The 16,966-nt window shown below is 31.6% G+C and overlaps 2 protein-coding genes across 4 annotated transcripts in view; both read left to right on the top strand.

Annotated features, from left to right (window-relative positions):
- Positions 1 to 2,014, top strand: part of LOC140446250 (uncharacterized) — a 38,979-nt gene extending 36,965 nt beyond the window's left edge. For both annotated transcript variants that reach the window (XM_072538798.1, XM_072538793.1), the window contains exon 10: positions 1,415 to 2,014. In XM_072538798.1, coding sequence (XP_072394899.1) covers positions 1,415 to 1,793 — 379 coding nt within the window. In that variant the 3' untranslated portion in view covers positions 1,794 to 2,014. The remainder of the gene's footprint in view (positions 1 to 1,414) is intronic.
- Positions 2,015 to 5,757: 3,743 nt separating this feature from the next.
- The window catches only part of LOC140446235 (uncharacterized), a 50,150-nt gene continuing 38,941 nt past the window's right edge, over positions 5,758 to 16,966 (top strand). For both annotated transcript variants that reach the window (XM_072538782.1, XM_072538774.1), the window contains exons 1-2: positions 5,758 to 6,088; positions 15,921 to 16,095. In XM_072538782.1, the coding sequence (XP_072394883.1) occupies positions 6,028 to 6,088; positions 15,921 to 16,095 (236 nt within the window). In that variant the 5' untranslated portion in view covers positions 5,758 to 6,027. The remainder of the gene's footprint in view (positions 6,089 to 15,920; positions 16,096 to 16,966) is intronic.

Here is a 16,966-nt window from a genome sequence, read left to right as displayed (position 1 = left end):
TTGTTTATTCCATACACCTTCGATGAATGCCTGACGGGAACTTTTCACATTTGTATCAACCCATAGATATGGTACAGTATGACCTTCATTTAGCCAAGTCTCGTCCAAAAAAAAAAATTGTTTTCCCTTCTTCTCGGTACTTTTTAATAGTTCTTAGATAATCTCGTCTCCAACAAACCATGTAATCTTTTTCAATTAAAACGGATTTTCTTCTATTCTTTTGCCAACGAAATCCCATCTCTCTCAATAGTCCCCATAATTTCTTGTTGCTTATGATTGGTAACTCTTCGTTTTCTTTAATTAATGTTTTGATTTTGTCCAATGTTGGAAATTCTTTGTTAAAAAAAATGAGTGGACGCTGTTTTTATGTATTTTTTCAATTTCCAAGGGTTTACTCCCTCCACTCTTCTTGGGAGATGAAACAGTTCCTCCTTTTCTTTCTTTTAGGAATCTATAAATTGTTGCTTCTCCAACCCCTGTCATATTTGAACACATGTTAACGATTTCACGAACATTACTTAAAGGGCGTTGATGTACAAGTGCATCGTGTACATTTAAATTTATATTTTTCTCTCTTAGACTGAAGGCACCTTTAAAACTACACTTAACCGGGATAAAACCTGTTGTCGACGTCATTTTTAAATGCAAATAACAAAATATCGACACCAAAAACGTAGGTAGGTAAGACATGAACAATGTACATCTACAAACTAAATGGAAGATGCAAACAATTTCTAATTTATATTATTGGCATAAGCTGTAATGTGGCATAAAAACTACTTAAACTATCATTAGTGAAGCCTTATCAGTAATTCCAGGTAATCGTTCAAAGAAGGTATTCTTTTTGTGTCAGGCGATAACTTGTATAGAAAACAATAATCACCTTTAAATTACTGTTTACATTAATTTATTTCGTGAAACATTGAATTCTCTCGTTAATCACCCGTGTATAATTAACAATAATCGTGTGGCATATATACCGACGTTTTTTTACGCACAAAAAAGGTATAGTGAGATTAGTGGACACTTATTTTACAGAAGATTTTTTACAAGATAATGAATTGTTGACGGCATCTTAAAATATTAATTTTTTAAATTTATTTCAAAACAAGTATAGGGTGACGCCTATGGTTTTTTGACCTGTTGAGGATTTGCATACATAATGTGCTATCAATATGATGGAAAAGGACTATAGATATCAAAACAATCTGTTCGTTATAACAACGTCAGTATTTCCGTTAAAGTTCGCGAGGTACATAGTTCACCTAAGGTTATTAGTATATTTACGAATTAAAATTAACATTGTTGCAAATTATTTATATTTTTGTAGGATTTTTTTGTTTATAATTAAGGTTTTGTAATTGTAAGGAAATTGTTTAATACCTTACTACATATTCAATTTTATATTTTTTAGGTTAAATGTTCCATCCATTAATATAGAACGACTTATGATTGAGCTTTGTAAGATCCCTACAAAGAAATTATTACGGCTAGTTGTCATATCGCAAATTCAAGACACAAATGAACGAACTCATGTCATATACAAAGACTTTTTCAAGAAGAATCCTCAACTGGTTTTATTTTATATAATACCTTCTCCAGGAACATCACAATATGTATACAAGATAATAAATGACATTAAAAAACTATATAAAAAACGGTACTATAAAGAAAGTATTGCAAAAATAATTTATATATCTGAAAAGCATAATGTAGATTTTACAGCATTTGCACATTTTGATTTTATAAGAAGCATTCCCCAGATAGGTCGATTAAATTTTGATGCGTTTTAAAGGCTGTATGGCACCTAATGGCATCGTTAACACGATAACCGCATCAATGAAACTTCTAATAGAAATATGGTTGTGTCAATACATCATAAATATATGGAAGATATTTAATTGTCTATTCAAGCATATAAATAATTTCAAGTATCGGAGTTTCGAATATATCAAATCAAATTTAAATGAGTATTGAAAATAAATGTAACTATTACTGATAAAATAAATTTCTTTAAAAAATTGTTTTTTTTTAATTATTCTTTCAACATAATTTTAAAAATTTAAATCTCACCAAATCAAGATTGTAAAACCTATGATTGGAAACTATGAATCTTTTATTCAGTAGAATTGAGTAACAGTTTGATTTAGTCCAACTTTTGTCGTTCAATTGATGAGCCATAACGGATTGCTTTTATGTTGAAAGCATTCGAAAGCGGAGTATATGCTACACAACATTACCAAAATATTCACATATATATGCATTACTTTTACTAAAAATATGTAGCTATTTTTTCTAAAGTTGCCTGAATATTCAACTGCATATTATAAATGCTCAAAATTCAACAAAGTATCTATCTAAATAAAAGGCTATGATGACAAATCACACCGTTTGTCCAGTAAGGTAACGACGCACATACGTTGATTTTAAATAATTAGCCGGCCAAAAGTCAAATTTCAAAAGTGAAGTTAAAAATTTAAGAAACGTCCTAGCTAGAGATACTTGATGATTTGAATTAACAAAAACTAACTGTCTCAACTCTAGAACTGTTCACCATGCGAGTACGCAGGCGCCCGGCAGGCAGCTTGCAATAACGTTTTGTTGACTACGTCCACGGTTCGTAGACTTACTACGGTTGCCTCTTCCGACTAACCAATGAACATTAAGCCCGAAATTACGTCACGAGAGTACAGTAATTTGAATCGTAACATTGTTAATCGTCGTTTTTATGTCTTTGATGTGTGGAAAATAGTAAAGATAGTTATGAAATAAAGATGTCTAGTGGATTATAATTCCTAATTATGGAAAACTGTTGATATGTAGGCAGTTTGGTTCTTAAAATTAATCAGAACCGGTTGTTAACGTTTATCCAATGTTAAGGCAGGATTTACGTAAATCTAGGACTTCAATCTCCATTTTACACTGAAAATTTGTCGCGTATACTGAATTTCCATCAATACTGGATTAACTATTGAATGAATTACCGAATTACATAACTATTTTTTTAATATGTTTCCTTCACACTACAACCTGTACCTGGCATTCTAAAATTTCATCAACAGTTTTTTTTAAATCAACAATGAAATTTTAAAGTTTTAACCTATCTTATAAAAAGATACGAAGACAATAGGTACGATGTACAACTACAATAAATAACGTTTCTTCGATAATTCAAATTAAGTTTTTATAGAAAACAACACCAAAATTTCAAATACAAAAATATAAGGTAAACTGAGATATTTAAGAAACTCAAGCATCCCCACCCCAGTCGGAACAGGCAACCGTAGTAAGTCTACGAGCCGTGGTCTACGCCCAATTACACTAATGTAGTTCTTGGTCTACGCCCAGTAATACTGGTAATACACTTTTCAAATATCGTGATATTCAGCTTATTTTTTAAAGTGATTGTGATGGAATCGAACAATTCAGGTAAGAATGCATATTTCATGAAATATTTAAAGAATGTTTACTGTTATATTATTTTTACAAAATCAAAGTCAAGCTGTTTTGTAGTGAAATTTCTGTTTAATTTTTATGTTTATAAGACATTAAGTTATATTATTGCCCCAGATCCGGCAATGCTCTTTATTTTATAGTATACTGCATATATTTGGCTAATTAATGCCGTACGATTTAGCTGCGGATGACCGAAATACAGGGGTTTTTGTTTTTTTTTTGTTTAATTTATGACGTCACAAAAATGAAAGTACTTAATTTTATTAAGTGTAACAAGTTACGATTTTCTTTGTTTTAGCTACATCTGGTGCCTCTCCATTTGCTCCGGAAAGAAAAGAAGTAAAAAATTTCATCTGTAGTTTTCCAGCTACTGAATCGCATTATTCACGACATCACTAACCACGTGTCTACCTACCATCAGACCTGAATATCGTCAAAATGTGGAAAATGTTCAATTATGGTAAAAAAGAATCTGAGAAGATTACTCAGGGATTTTCCAGGAAAATATTTTGCTCAGATTTCAACATTGGATTCTCTTATCCTAGCATGGATGAATGTAGTACTTGTCTAGAATTACAAAATCTTATCGAAGTGGAAAAACGGAGGAAGAAAAAAGGTTTCTAAAAATGAAAATGAAGGTACACAAAAAACAGGCTCAAGCCTTCTTCCAATATCTGCTAGAAAAACCACAAGGATGTTTTATTTTGAGTTTTGATTGTCAGAAGAACTTTGTTTTGCCAAAAGTAACTGATCAAAGTGAGTACTATTCACGACAGTTTTACTGTTATAACCTTTCAGTAGTTAAAGGATTGTCAAATAATTTCTTGAATCCCAGTACTGTCTCAATTTATACCTGGACGGAAGACGATGCAAAAAAATCATCCAACGAGGTTGCTTCCATTGTATTCAATGAGTTAAGATCAGCTGATCTCTCAGGATATGATTCCATTCGTTTTGTGTCTGATGGTTGAGCTGGACAAAATAAGAATATAAATATTTTAACTATGTGCTGCAAGTTTCTGGATAGCTGCGCTCCAACAAGCATACAAAAAATTGAAATAGTCTCTCCTATAACAGGGCACTCATTTCTTCCTGTCGACAGAGTATTTGAGATGACAGAGAAAACATTTTAAAAAATCAACACAATTGTGACAAAAGAAGAATATCATGAAATTTTTAAGAAATATGGTACGATTAAGTCGATTGGAAGTGATTGGGTACCGTTGGATTGGAAACAAGTAGCCAAAAGTTTTATAAAAACAGCGGCTCAACTTCATTTCAAAATTTCCACCTGCCGACGAATAGTTCTTCGGAAAACTAAATTGGGAAATATCGTTGTGAAAGGAGAGATGGTTTTCAACCTTGACACTGGTGCAGAGAGGAAAATTTGTAAAACCAACTGCACTATTGGACAGATCAACCAAAAGAAATTTGTATTGGTGTGAGCCTAAAAGCAGAAAAGGTTAAGGACGTAGCAAAATTGCTTGAAAAACATTTTGGAGTAAATTGGAGGGAGAATGGTACTTTGCAGTGGTACAAAAACATAATGCAAGCAGAACCTGAAATATCGGCTGAATGTGACGATTTACGTGAGTTTGAAAATAATAATGCTGATTTTGATGGTGATCTTGTGTTGATTTCAATTTGAATATTACTAAAGTTTAAATATCGAATATTTCATTTTGTATATTTTTGGTTAAATTGCTTTGTAAGTAGGTACTAATGCAACTTGAATAAAAGATTTTAAAATTGGAATTTTCATTTAAAATACCTGATTCCTTTTATGAATGTTATAAGCATTAAATTTTAAGATAGGTCCAAACCGAGGGTTTGGACACCTACCATCACATTTGGATCAAACATGGACATTTAGGTACCCATTTTTGCTCCAAATGCGGACATCTGTATTTTCAAATAATAATTTCCTATATTTCTGATATCAGAATGTCTACAAGATTACTTTTGAAGCCTTCACTAAAATTAAAGGAAGTGAATAATAGCAGCTGTGTACAAAAAAATCCAATTTATTTCAATTTTTCTTGCGTGACACATGTCCGTCTTTGATATGAAGCCACTTATGTAATATATATATATATATATATATATATATATATATATATATATATATATATATATATATATATATATATATATATATATATATCCTGATCCTATCCTGAAATTATTAAAAAAGAGAAAAAATAATCAGAGTTTGGTAAAATTTTAATGATAATGGACTGCTTCTATGAAAATAATACAATGATCCAAATCAAATTAGATACTCACCTTTAGTAATTATGATTAATGTATGCTGCTACATAGTTCGCATGGTGCTAACATATTAATTATATCAGTATGTTTTAGTTGCCGCCTATAACAACGAGTGTATCATTATTTACTTGTTTACGAGGGTTAAGAAAATTAGACAATAATATTTGTTGCAAACGATAACGCACTACTAAATGCCCTAAGATACCAAGTTTAGATTAATCATTAAGGCGTTTGATTTTGGTAGGTACTCTCGGTACCACGAACACAGTGATAAATATCAATGCTCCATTCGTCGCGACTATGACTAAAGGGATTTTTATACTAATTTTCGGTGTAATTTGTGCTAATTATGGAATTATTGGTAAGTTAAAAGGCTCTTCTAAATTTATTTTTTGTTTTTAAAAGAAAAATATATCAATTACCCATAGTAATTTTGTTATATTTCATTATTATATATAAATAGTAAAAGTTAAGGAGTTAAATTTGATAAAACTAGTGAAACTGTTAGTCTTAGTAGGTACTAGAACCTCTGTAAGTCGAACTTCAAGGTTGACGCCAAAAAATTCGAGTTATGGAGTTTTCGACTTAAGACAGATTAAGGAGAATTTTGATTCGATATAAAGAATATAAAGAGGTTGAGAGTCATTCTTACTAATTTTAAGTGAAGTTATAAAGATAAAAGTATTTTTATTTATTATAAATCAACATTATTTCAAAACATTGTTAAAATATAAGAATATGCTATTAAAAAAGTCATTTTTTTTTGCTTTAGAGAATTCCGTTGTGCCCTAGCTATATCATTGTCTAATGTATAAAGAGCAGAATATTTTCGTTCTTCAGAGTTGCAGGTTTGCTCTATAAACGTAAAGTATTTAATGCTATTCTTTCCCCGTTGATTCAAGCCTTCTATGCCATCTAAATCATAAGTATTTTTGTTGTATGAGCTATTGAATCGATAATTTCGTCATCAGATAATGTCCCAGCAGTCATAACTGCATCATCGCACTAAAGTCCTTAAAAGGTATTTTTGATTCCGATACCACTTTATTCCATTCTGCAGGAGGGGAAATATAAACATATTCAGTTTCAGCTTCTTCTATTCTATTCAGAAAACCACAGTGTACATAACAGTTTGTTATTGTAGTCGTAGTTACATTTTTATAAGCTTTATCAACCATTCTCATGGCTTGCAAGAAAACCACAGTATACATAACAGTTTGTTATTGTAGTCGTAATTACTATTTAAATGGGAATAAGCCACAATTAAAGGTTTAAATACGTTTATTGACGTTTCAATTTCCACTTCGGAAATCGTTCTCAAAATACAAACATTAGTAAATTAAACAAATTTTGTTTTTTGTTACTTAGTGAAAAATTCTTCTAATAATTTAATTTTATCTGACTCATCTATATTGACAATTCAGACATACATTATACATTTTAAAGTAGACGACTTTAAAATGATATTGCCAATATTGTTGAGTTGCGTTCCTGGGACGACTTTACTTATAAGATAGTTCATTCGATTACATAAAATCAACTTTAACTTGAGAATATCCGTCAGAAAAGATCATAACATGTAATTCGTCTTTAAAAAGACAAATACATGCCATGATGACAGTAAAATTCTCCTGTTAGTGATTCCATAGTAAATTATGAGGGAAAAACCAGGAAAAAAACCTCATAATACTATCACGACATGGTAAGTATTTGATCGTGTATTTAGTTTACCTTCAATAAACACCAAAGTCCCATTTTATATGTTTGTTATTTAAAAAACATAAATGATGTATTCTCTATATGTTAATGACTTACCAATACTGGTATTTTCCTTTTAATAACTTCTTCTTTCAATATGGGTAAGCAGATCCTACTACATTCTGCCGAGGAATTCGCGACACAATTGCTCTCATTTAGCATAATTAGAGCCGCTTCTTTGATTTTTCTCTTTTTACCATCCGTTTCTTTTAGGACTATATTTGAATCATTCCATTGAACCCTATGTTCATTATCCCATGCGTGTTTACATATTTGAGATCTATCAAATTCTCTATTTTTAATATAGGATTGATGTTCACTTATTCTAACATTTAATGGCCTTGATGTTTCACCTAAATAAAACTGATCGCATTCATAAGGTATTTTATAAATGCAATTCCTTGTCCTTTCTTATTCATTGTTAGGTTTGGTTTTGAACAAAATAGATCTCAACGTGTTTGTTATTTTGAATGTTGTTGAAATGTTGAATTTATTTCCTATCCTTTTAAGCTTTTCCGATAATCCTTTTATGTATGGTATTGTTATTTTCCTCGTATTATACCTTGTATATGCTGTAGGATCTCGTTCTAAGTTGTTTTGTTCTATTCGATCGATTGTTGAAAATTCCTTATTTATAAACGATAAAGGATAATAATATTAGCCATTATTAGCCGATATATTTATGGAAGATTTTGAAACAAATATTATTTCTAAACAAAATTTAAAACCCTCAGTATGGTAGAGATATGTAGATGATGTATGCTCAATATGGCCTCATGGATCAGAGTTGTTGGACACATTCCTAAATGATATAAACGATAAAGAAGATACAATAACATTTACCATGGAAAAGGAATATAATAACACATTACCTTTTCTGGATGTTTTAATCTCTAAGAACGATACTGGATACGAAACTCAGGTGTATAGAAAACCAACACACACCAACAGATATTTAAATTTCAAATCAAATCACAACATTAATATTAAAAAGGGAATCATTAAATCCTTATACGATAGAGCCAAAATTACTTGTTCTAACGAAAATTCGTTCTCGGAGGAAAAACATTTGTTAACATCTGTTTTATTAAAAAATTATTATCCTTTATCGTTTATAAATAAGGAATTTTCAACAATCGATCGAATAGAACAAAACAACTTAGAACGAGATCCTACAGCATATACAAGGAATAATACGAGGAAAATAACAATACCATACATAAAAGGATTATCGGAAAAGCTTAAAAGGATAGGAAATAAATTCAACATTTCAACAACATTCAAAACAACAAACACGTTGAGATCTATTTTGTCCAAAACCAAACCTAACAATGAACAAGAAAGGACAAGGAATTGCATTTATAAAATACCTTGTGAATGCGATCAGTTTTATTTAGGTGAAACATCAAGGCCATTAAATGTTAGAATAAGTGAACATCAATCCTATATTAAAAATAGAGAATTTGATAGATCTCAAATATGTAAACACGCATGGGATAATGAACATAGGGTTCAATGGAATGATTCAAATATAGTCCTAAAAGAAACGGATGGTAAAAAGAGAAAAATCAAAGAAGCGGCTCTAATTATGCTAAATGAGACCAATTGTGTCGCGAATTCCTCGGCAGAATGTAATAGGATCTGGTTACCCATATTGAAAGAGGAAGTTATTAAAAGGAAAATACCAGTATTGGTAAGTCAGTAACATATAGAGAATACATCATTTATGTTTTTTAAATAACAAACATATAAAATCGGAATTTGGTGTTTATTGAAGGTAAACTAAATGCACGATCAAATACTTACCATGTCGTGATAGTATTATGAGGTTTTTTTCCTGGTTTTTCCCTCATAATTTACTATAGAATCACTAACAGGAAAATTTTACTGTCATCATGGCATGTATTTGTCTTTTTAAAGACGAATTACATGTTATGATCTTTTCTGACGGATATTCTCAAGTTAAAGTTGATTTCATGTAATCGAATAAACTATCTTATAAGTAAAGTCGTCCCAGGAACGCAACTCAACAATATTGGCAATATCATTTTAAAGTCGTCTACTTTAAAATGTATAATGTATGTCTGAATTGTCAATATAGATGAGTCAGATAAAATTAAATTATTAGAAGAATTTTTCACTAAGTAACAAAAAACAAAATTTGTTTAATTTACTAATGTTTGTATTTTGAGAACGATTTCCGAAGTGGAAATTGAAACTTCAATAAACGTATTTTAACTTTTAATTGTGGCTTATTCCCATTTAAATAATAATTAATTTAAAATGCCACAAGAAAATAGCTTCAGAACAATATTGTAGTCGTAGTTACATTTATATAAGCTTTATCAGCCATTATCATGACTTGCAATACAGTTATAGTAAAATTCTTTTTTCTTCCCATTACCCAACATGTTCTTAACAATTTTTTCTTTTTTCGATATAATGATTTGAAGTTTTTAATGATACCTTGATCCATAGGCTGTAATTTTGATGTGGTATTGGCGGGAAAATATTGGATTTAACTGCTTTCATTTGTGAAATATCATTATGGACTGTACAATTATCAATGACCAACAAGATTTTTTTTCTTGGGCTATTTTGTTATCGATATTTATGAGCCAGGCGTTGAAAATGGCCGAAGTCATCCATGCTTTTGCATTTGCTTCATATTTCAAAGATAGTGATTGACATATTGAAACAGCGAGGTTTTTTTGATTTATCGATCTCTATTCTGTGTCCAATATGTTTGCTGCTAGCAGAATAATTAGTCATTTCTTGTTGTGCTTTACACCATGGTATTTATCATTTCTTAAAGTTAGAGTCTTATCAGAAAGACATTTAAAAAACAGTTCTGTTTCGTCAGCATTAACGATATTATCAGGTTCGTAACTATATAACAAACCTTACAATTCAATTTTCCGTTTGTTACAGGTTTCAACGTTAACACTTGCACTTTCCCTACAAACTTTTTTAAAAACAAGTTCATGTCTTCTTTTGAACTTTTCTAACCATCCATTACTATGAAATACTGAAATTAGCCACTCCCAATTATTTAGAGTATATTTCGGCTTTTTCTTGTAACAATATTCCACTAACATTGATATTTTGGGTCCGATTTTGCTCAAACCATTTAAGTAAGCACTCCTCCAAGCCTGTAGTTTCTACAATGTATCGTCTTTTATAGGACAAATTCTGACCGTTTTGAATTTTTTCCAGATATAAGATTCACTTTTTATTATCATTGATAGAGTATTCATTGGTAGACCAAATTGTTCAGCAACGTCTTTCTTCTTTTAACAGCTTTTCACAGCTTCCAGCACTTGTAATTTTTCAGCGAGACTCAAAGTTTTCAGTTTACGTTACACAGCACTCATATTTTAACACTTTTATTTTTAAACTGTTGTGCAAATTCATGTGTATTGCGGTAAACATTAGCGCCGCTAGGATTATTTTCAGGTAGGTGCATCTGCATCTACACACTATTATTCAATATAAAATATAGTATTATACATACATACATAAATTACTATGTACTTTTTTCCGGACAGGGAGGTGAACTTGCACCAAACTACCGCCGCCTATGGCGGTAGAAATTAACAACTTGTGACAATTTTTCAATCGACAATAAATGACTTCTTTCAAGTTTAAATGAAATCAAAAATAATAAAATTTAATACTTGACACCAAGCAAGCAAGCCTGTATTAACGTGAGTCATAAGTTCCTTAGGTAATAATCATATTTATTGTATACTCCCAAATTGGTTTCTAAGTTTCTAGTCGGTAACTTTTTTTTGAGGTATAGAAGTAATAAAAATAATCGAGTTGTAAAGATAATGGTATCCTTACATTGTCGGCAAGTTCTAAAAGTTTGTAAAATATGTTTGAGATACAGAGGTCCAATTTAATTTTTCAAGTTATAGAGGGAAAATATGTACCAAAATGGCTTAAAAGGACTCACTGAGTATTTCGACTAATAAAGGGTTGAAATTTCGACTAATGGAGGTTTTGGTGCTTGAAGGCAAGGGAACAAAAACATTTTTTTGAGTTTTGGAGTTTTTCGACTTATTGAGGTTCGACTTACAGAGGTTCTACTGTATATCCTATTGCCCGATATATGTCTGTATATCCGATAGCGCCACTTTCTCAAGAGAAATCTACTATCGTGTAATACATTTTCGTAGACGGCTAATGTCAAAATTTCAGCCGAATAGGACTCGTAGTTTTAATCACGCAGCGAAATCAAAGAGTGTTTGGATGCTCTGTACGGTGACTCTTCTTCTATTGCAACTCTCATAAATTGGTTTAACGAGTTTCAACGTGGTCGCACGTCGGTTTTTGATGAGCTACGCCCTAAATCGGCTGCCACGGAGGATAACGTGACAAAAGTCCGCGATCTCATATTGGCCGACCGCCGACTTAAGGTACGCGAGATAGCTGAGACAGTAGGTATTTCAAAAGATCGAGTAGGTCATATTTTGCATAAAATTTTGGACGCCTTGGATAAACTTCAGAGCATTTTTTGACGCTATTTAAGAGTAATCCGAAGGAGTTTCTACTTAGTAGCGTAACCTTTGACGAAACATAAATCCATTAGTATACACCAGGGACCGAGAGACAGTCGAAATAGTGGCGGCACCCGGCGAACGTGCTTCGAAGGAGGCGAAGACTGTCCTATCGACCGGAAAGGCGATGGCCACCATTTTCTGGGATATACAGGGAGTGATCTACATCGACTATCTGGAGAATGGCAAAACGAACACAGGGCTCTATTACGCCGAATTATTGTGCCGATTCGACGCCGAATTGCAGAAAAAATAACCCCATTTAGCGAAGAAAAAAATGCTCTTCCACCATGACAACGGACCCGCTTATACCTTCGTCGTCGCCATGACGAAATTGGGCTACGAACTGTTGCCCCATCCACCATATTCTCTAGATTTGAACAGGGGGTTCCAAACGGGGACTTGTTTTTGTTTCCAAACTTGAAAAATGTACTCCTTCGACAGAAATTTAAGTCGAAACACTAGGTCTTCTCGGCCTTGCAGACCTCGAGAAAACGTATTTTTCAGACGAGTTAAAAAGTTGGAGCATCCCTGGGTCAAATATAAAACAAAAGTGTATTGAGCTTATACTTATTGGACATATATCATACATTATGAGCAGCGTATTTTATTTTAAAAATAAATGAACGAAATAAAATTTTTGTTCAAAAATTAATTACTCTTTATTCGTTTAATCTTGTATCTTGTACTATAAAGAGCTACTACTTAATATGCTTTCAACAGTTTATTACTCGCTTAAAATATTCGTATTTTGAAAATAATTTTGCTTCACTCGTGACCATGATCTTGATTTGAAATTCCTTAATTTAAAATTTAAAATTTCACCTTTGCGAGCTTTTGCGTATATTCAATCGTTCTGTGACATCCTAGAAATGTTATGATTCGTGCATCAAATGTTTGTATAATTAAAAAAATATCGTGGTTGAAAAATAGAAAGTCTAGCTAACATAACATAATATATAAATATGAAATGATGAATGCTGTAACGAGCACAAGATGGTTAAAATTGTTTACAGAAACATATAAAATATATACTTAGTACCTATAAACACATTAAATTTGGTGTACACCTAAAAAATTATAGCGAGTAAATGTAATGGTATAGCGATAAATTGAAATGATCGTAAATGAAAAGAAGAAGAAGGAAAGAAAAAATCGAAAACTAAAAATAGAATTTTCTGAACAATACTAAGGTTAAGGTTAGTTGTCTATAAGATGTCAATAAGACTTTGACTGGTGCGTCTTAGACCAGGGTGAATTTGTTTTGATATGGATGTGAGAGGTGGCTCAAATAGGTTGGGAACATTAATACTAAAAGAAAAATATTTAAAAATTATTAAAAACATCGATTTTGTCTACTTTTCTGGCTTAATTTTTTTTTATCCTGCACAACAAAAACTAGACCATATAGAAATTTGCCAATTTTTTAACTTATAAAAACATACTTAACCTATATAATGTACTTTATGGAATTAAATTGATTATTTTGACTTTCTTAGGAATGTTTTAAAATTATAAACAATTTTTTGGCTTGTAAACAAATATAATATCTCGGTAACTAAGGTAAACCGACCTAATAATGGCCCAGTTAAGGTATATTTGACTTAAGACGTAAATATTCTTCTTCTTCTTCTGTTAGTGCCTATCCTCTATGGATGTTGGCTACCACAATGGCACGTCGTATTTTATTAGCAGCTGTTCGAAATAGGTCTGTGGTGGTCATATCTGTCCACTGTCCCAAATTCTTAAGCCAGGATATTCGGCGGCGTCCTGATCCTCTATTTCCTTCTATTTTCCCTTCTAATATCAATAGTAGGATTCTGTATTTATTTTCATTTCTCACTATATGTCCGAAGTATGCTAACTTTCTTTCTTTAATAAATTTCAAGACTTCAGGTTCTTTTTGTAAACGTTGCATTACTGCGTCGTTAGTTATATGATGTACATATGATATTCTGAGCATGCGACGATAGCACCACATCTCGAAAGACTGCAACCGTCTGCAAGACGCATCAGTGAGTGTCCATGCCTCTGCTCCATACATAAGAACAGAAAACACATAACAATTAAGGATTTTGAGTCGGAGATGTAGGTTTAAGGTTAAATTGCAGAGAACTTTCTTCATCTGTTGGAAGACACTCCAGCTGTCTGTGATGTTGCATCCTAGGTATGTTATTTTTTCTGTTCTATCCAATACCTTATTGTCTGCCATAAACTTTGCATCTGTATCTTGGTTTTTGCTTATGATCATAATTTTCGTCTTCTTATTATTAAGTTTCATTTCATATTTTCTACCGATGTTAATTACTTGATCTATCAGTATTTGTAATCCTTCAGCACTACCCGCAACAAGGACAGTGTCGTCTGCATATCTTAGATTATTTGTTACTTCACCGTTAACAATCACGCCATCAGTCGTTTCTCCCAAAGTTTCTTGAAATAGATGTTCAGACTACGCATTAAACAGCAAAGGCGAGAGTATGCAACCTTCTCGTACTCCTCTTTGTATTGGGACTTCATCGGATAATTGATTGTCTACTCGAATCTTGGCTACTTGTTTCCTATAGAGATTGGCTATTATTCTTATATCCTTGTCATCGATGTTTGCGATTCGCAAAGTTTCAATAAGCCTCTCATGATGTACTTTCTCAAATGCCTTTTCAAAGTCGATGAAACAGGCAAAGGCATCTGTATTAACATCTCTTGCTCGTTGTATCAATACTTGTATGCTAAAAAGTGCTTCTCTTGTGCCAAGACCGCTGCGAAATCCAAATTGTACATCAGCAATACCCTCCTCCAATTTCTTGTATATGCGAGCATGGATGATGTTTAAGAATATTTTGAGTGAGTGGTTCACGAGGCTAATGATTCGGTGTTCTTCACATTTCATAGTATTTGCTTTTTTTGGCAATGTTATAAATATGGACATGTACCAATTTTTTGGTAAAGTTCCTGTTTCATATATACGGTTAAATAATTCTGTCATAATGTCAAGTTGATTAGCTTCTATTAATTTCAATACCTCAGCATATATTCCATCAGGTCCTGGCGCTTTGTTGTTTTTTAAACGACTTATAGCAGATCTTACTTCTGATTTTGATATTGTTGGTCCATTCTCGACTATTGTCATATACTTCAATGTGTTGGTTGTCACTGAACAGTTCTGCTATATATTCCTGCCATCTGTCCAGTTTTTCTTGCGTATTGAATAGTATGTTTTCATCTTTATCAAACAGTGCAGTGGGCATTGTTCTATATATTCCAGTGCATATTGAATATATCATGTTTTTTCTGTAGGATCTCTATTTCTAAGCATTTTTCTACGGTTCTTTTATTATCTTTTTTATTGCTTCTAATTTGTAAACTCAAAGCAATAAAACCTTTTTTATAATCGACTGTTAAAACCTTTTAGTACAAATAGAACGACAAAAAATACAGGTGTGCGATTTATGGCACAGTTTCCTATTTTTAAAAGTATTTTAAGGCCGGTCAATTAAAACCTTTTTAATGCTATATTATGCAGGTGTCGGATCATGTTACCACTTCGGGTATTGGGTAAGTAGAAAGACTGGTCTGCAGGTGTAGATGTGAAACAATTTAAAAGATTTATGAGAGATACAACCAACTGTCGAACCTTTTTTGTGGTAAATATACATTTAAAAAGATATATACTACAAAAAACTATGGTACAGAGGCGTATTCTATATTATTAATAAAGAAATATTTTGACAAAATCTTCAGACAAAGTCTGCAACATTCACAAAATAATTTAAAACAGTGTTGAATGATTGCGCTTATTTTATTTCTGAAACGTAATATTAATATAAATTATATTGACGTCTATAAATGATCTAAAGGCCAAATTATTTTTAGGTATTACCATTAAGGACAGAAAGAAGTGTTGTGACTTGGGTACAAATTTTGCTATTTTTGGAAATGACTGCAGAAACTTCAGACCTGAGTGGACAGGACATCGATTAAGAAATGAAAAGGCTTGTTTAAATACAGTGCATTTGTGTTGTACAGTATTTAAACAAGAACAAATTAGGTGGGTTGTAAGCAGAATTTTGGTAACTGGGAATTTCGAATTAAATTGTTATAGCATGTTTCTTCCTGTTATAAAACAATATTAAGTATAGCAAGTATATTAGAAATCTTAAGATTTGGGTTATGCAGTTCCAACTGACAATTTTATTATATTTATTATTATATTATAGCAGATATATATATATATATATATATATATATATATATATATATATACAGTGTAGGTAAAAGTTTATGGTCGGTATGTATCTTACGTGAGATGGAGTGAGAAACACCTATTTAAAAAGAGAGAGGGATATTAGGTCAGCCCATTCTATCGTCGAAATAGCATTAGTGGAACTAAGAAAAGAGGAGAAGTTCAACATTGCCAAACTTATTGGTTTTATTTGACCTGTTGTCTTTTTAGTATTTTAACAACATTCTAAGATAATCAAATTTGGGCGAATTGATTTAAATGGCAGCTTACTGATTTTATTTTAAATTTGCCTCAATTTTTCTTTACAATAAGTTTAATTTAACATTTTGATTTCCACTTCGGAAATCGTTTTATGTAAATAAAATTTATTAATGTTTCGTATTTTAAGTACGATTTCCGAATTGGAAATCTAAAGATCAAAATAAGCTTATTTTAAAGTCACATTGTGCCTTATTCGCAATAAAAATAATAAATTGAAATATCAAACCACAATAAAAAACCTTCTTACAAAATTATTTGGCAACGTCGAGTTCTAAAATAAAGACGTTGAACTACAAACTCTAACGAGAAAAACAATAGAGGTGAGTCGTTGACGTTTTTATCGTTAATGAAACTGAACTGCTTTTCGTAAACAAGTAACAAGTTGAAAAACTAATAATTAAAATATTTAAGCGAG

Source organism: Diabrotica undecimpunctata, chromosome 1 (genome assembly GCF_040954645.1).
Source record: "Diabrotica undecimpunctata isolate CICGRU chromosome 1, icDiaUnde3, whole genome shotgun sequence".
Classification (NCBI taxonomy): Eukaryota; Metazoa; Arthropoda; class Insecta; order Coleoptera; family Chrysomelidae; genus Diabrotica; species Diabrotica undecimpunctata.
Note: the sequence above shows the minus strand (reverse complement) of the source record. Positions and strands in the feature narration are given on the sequence as shown.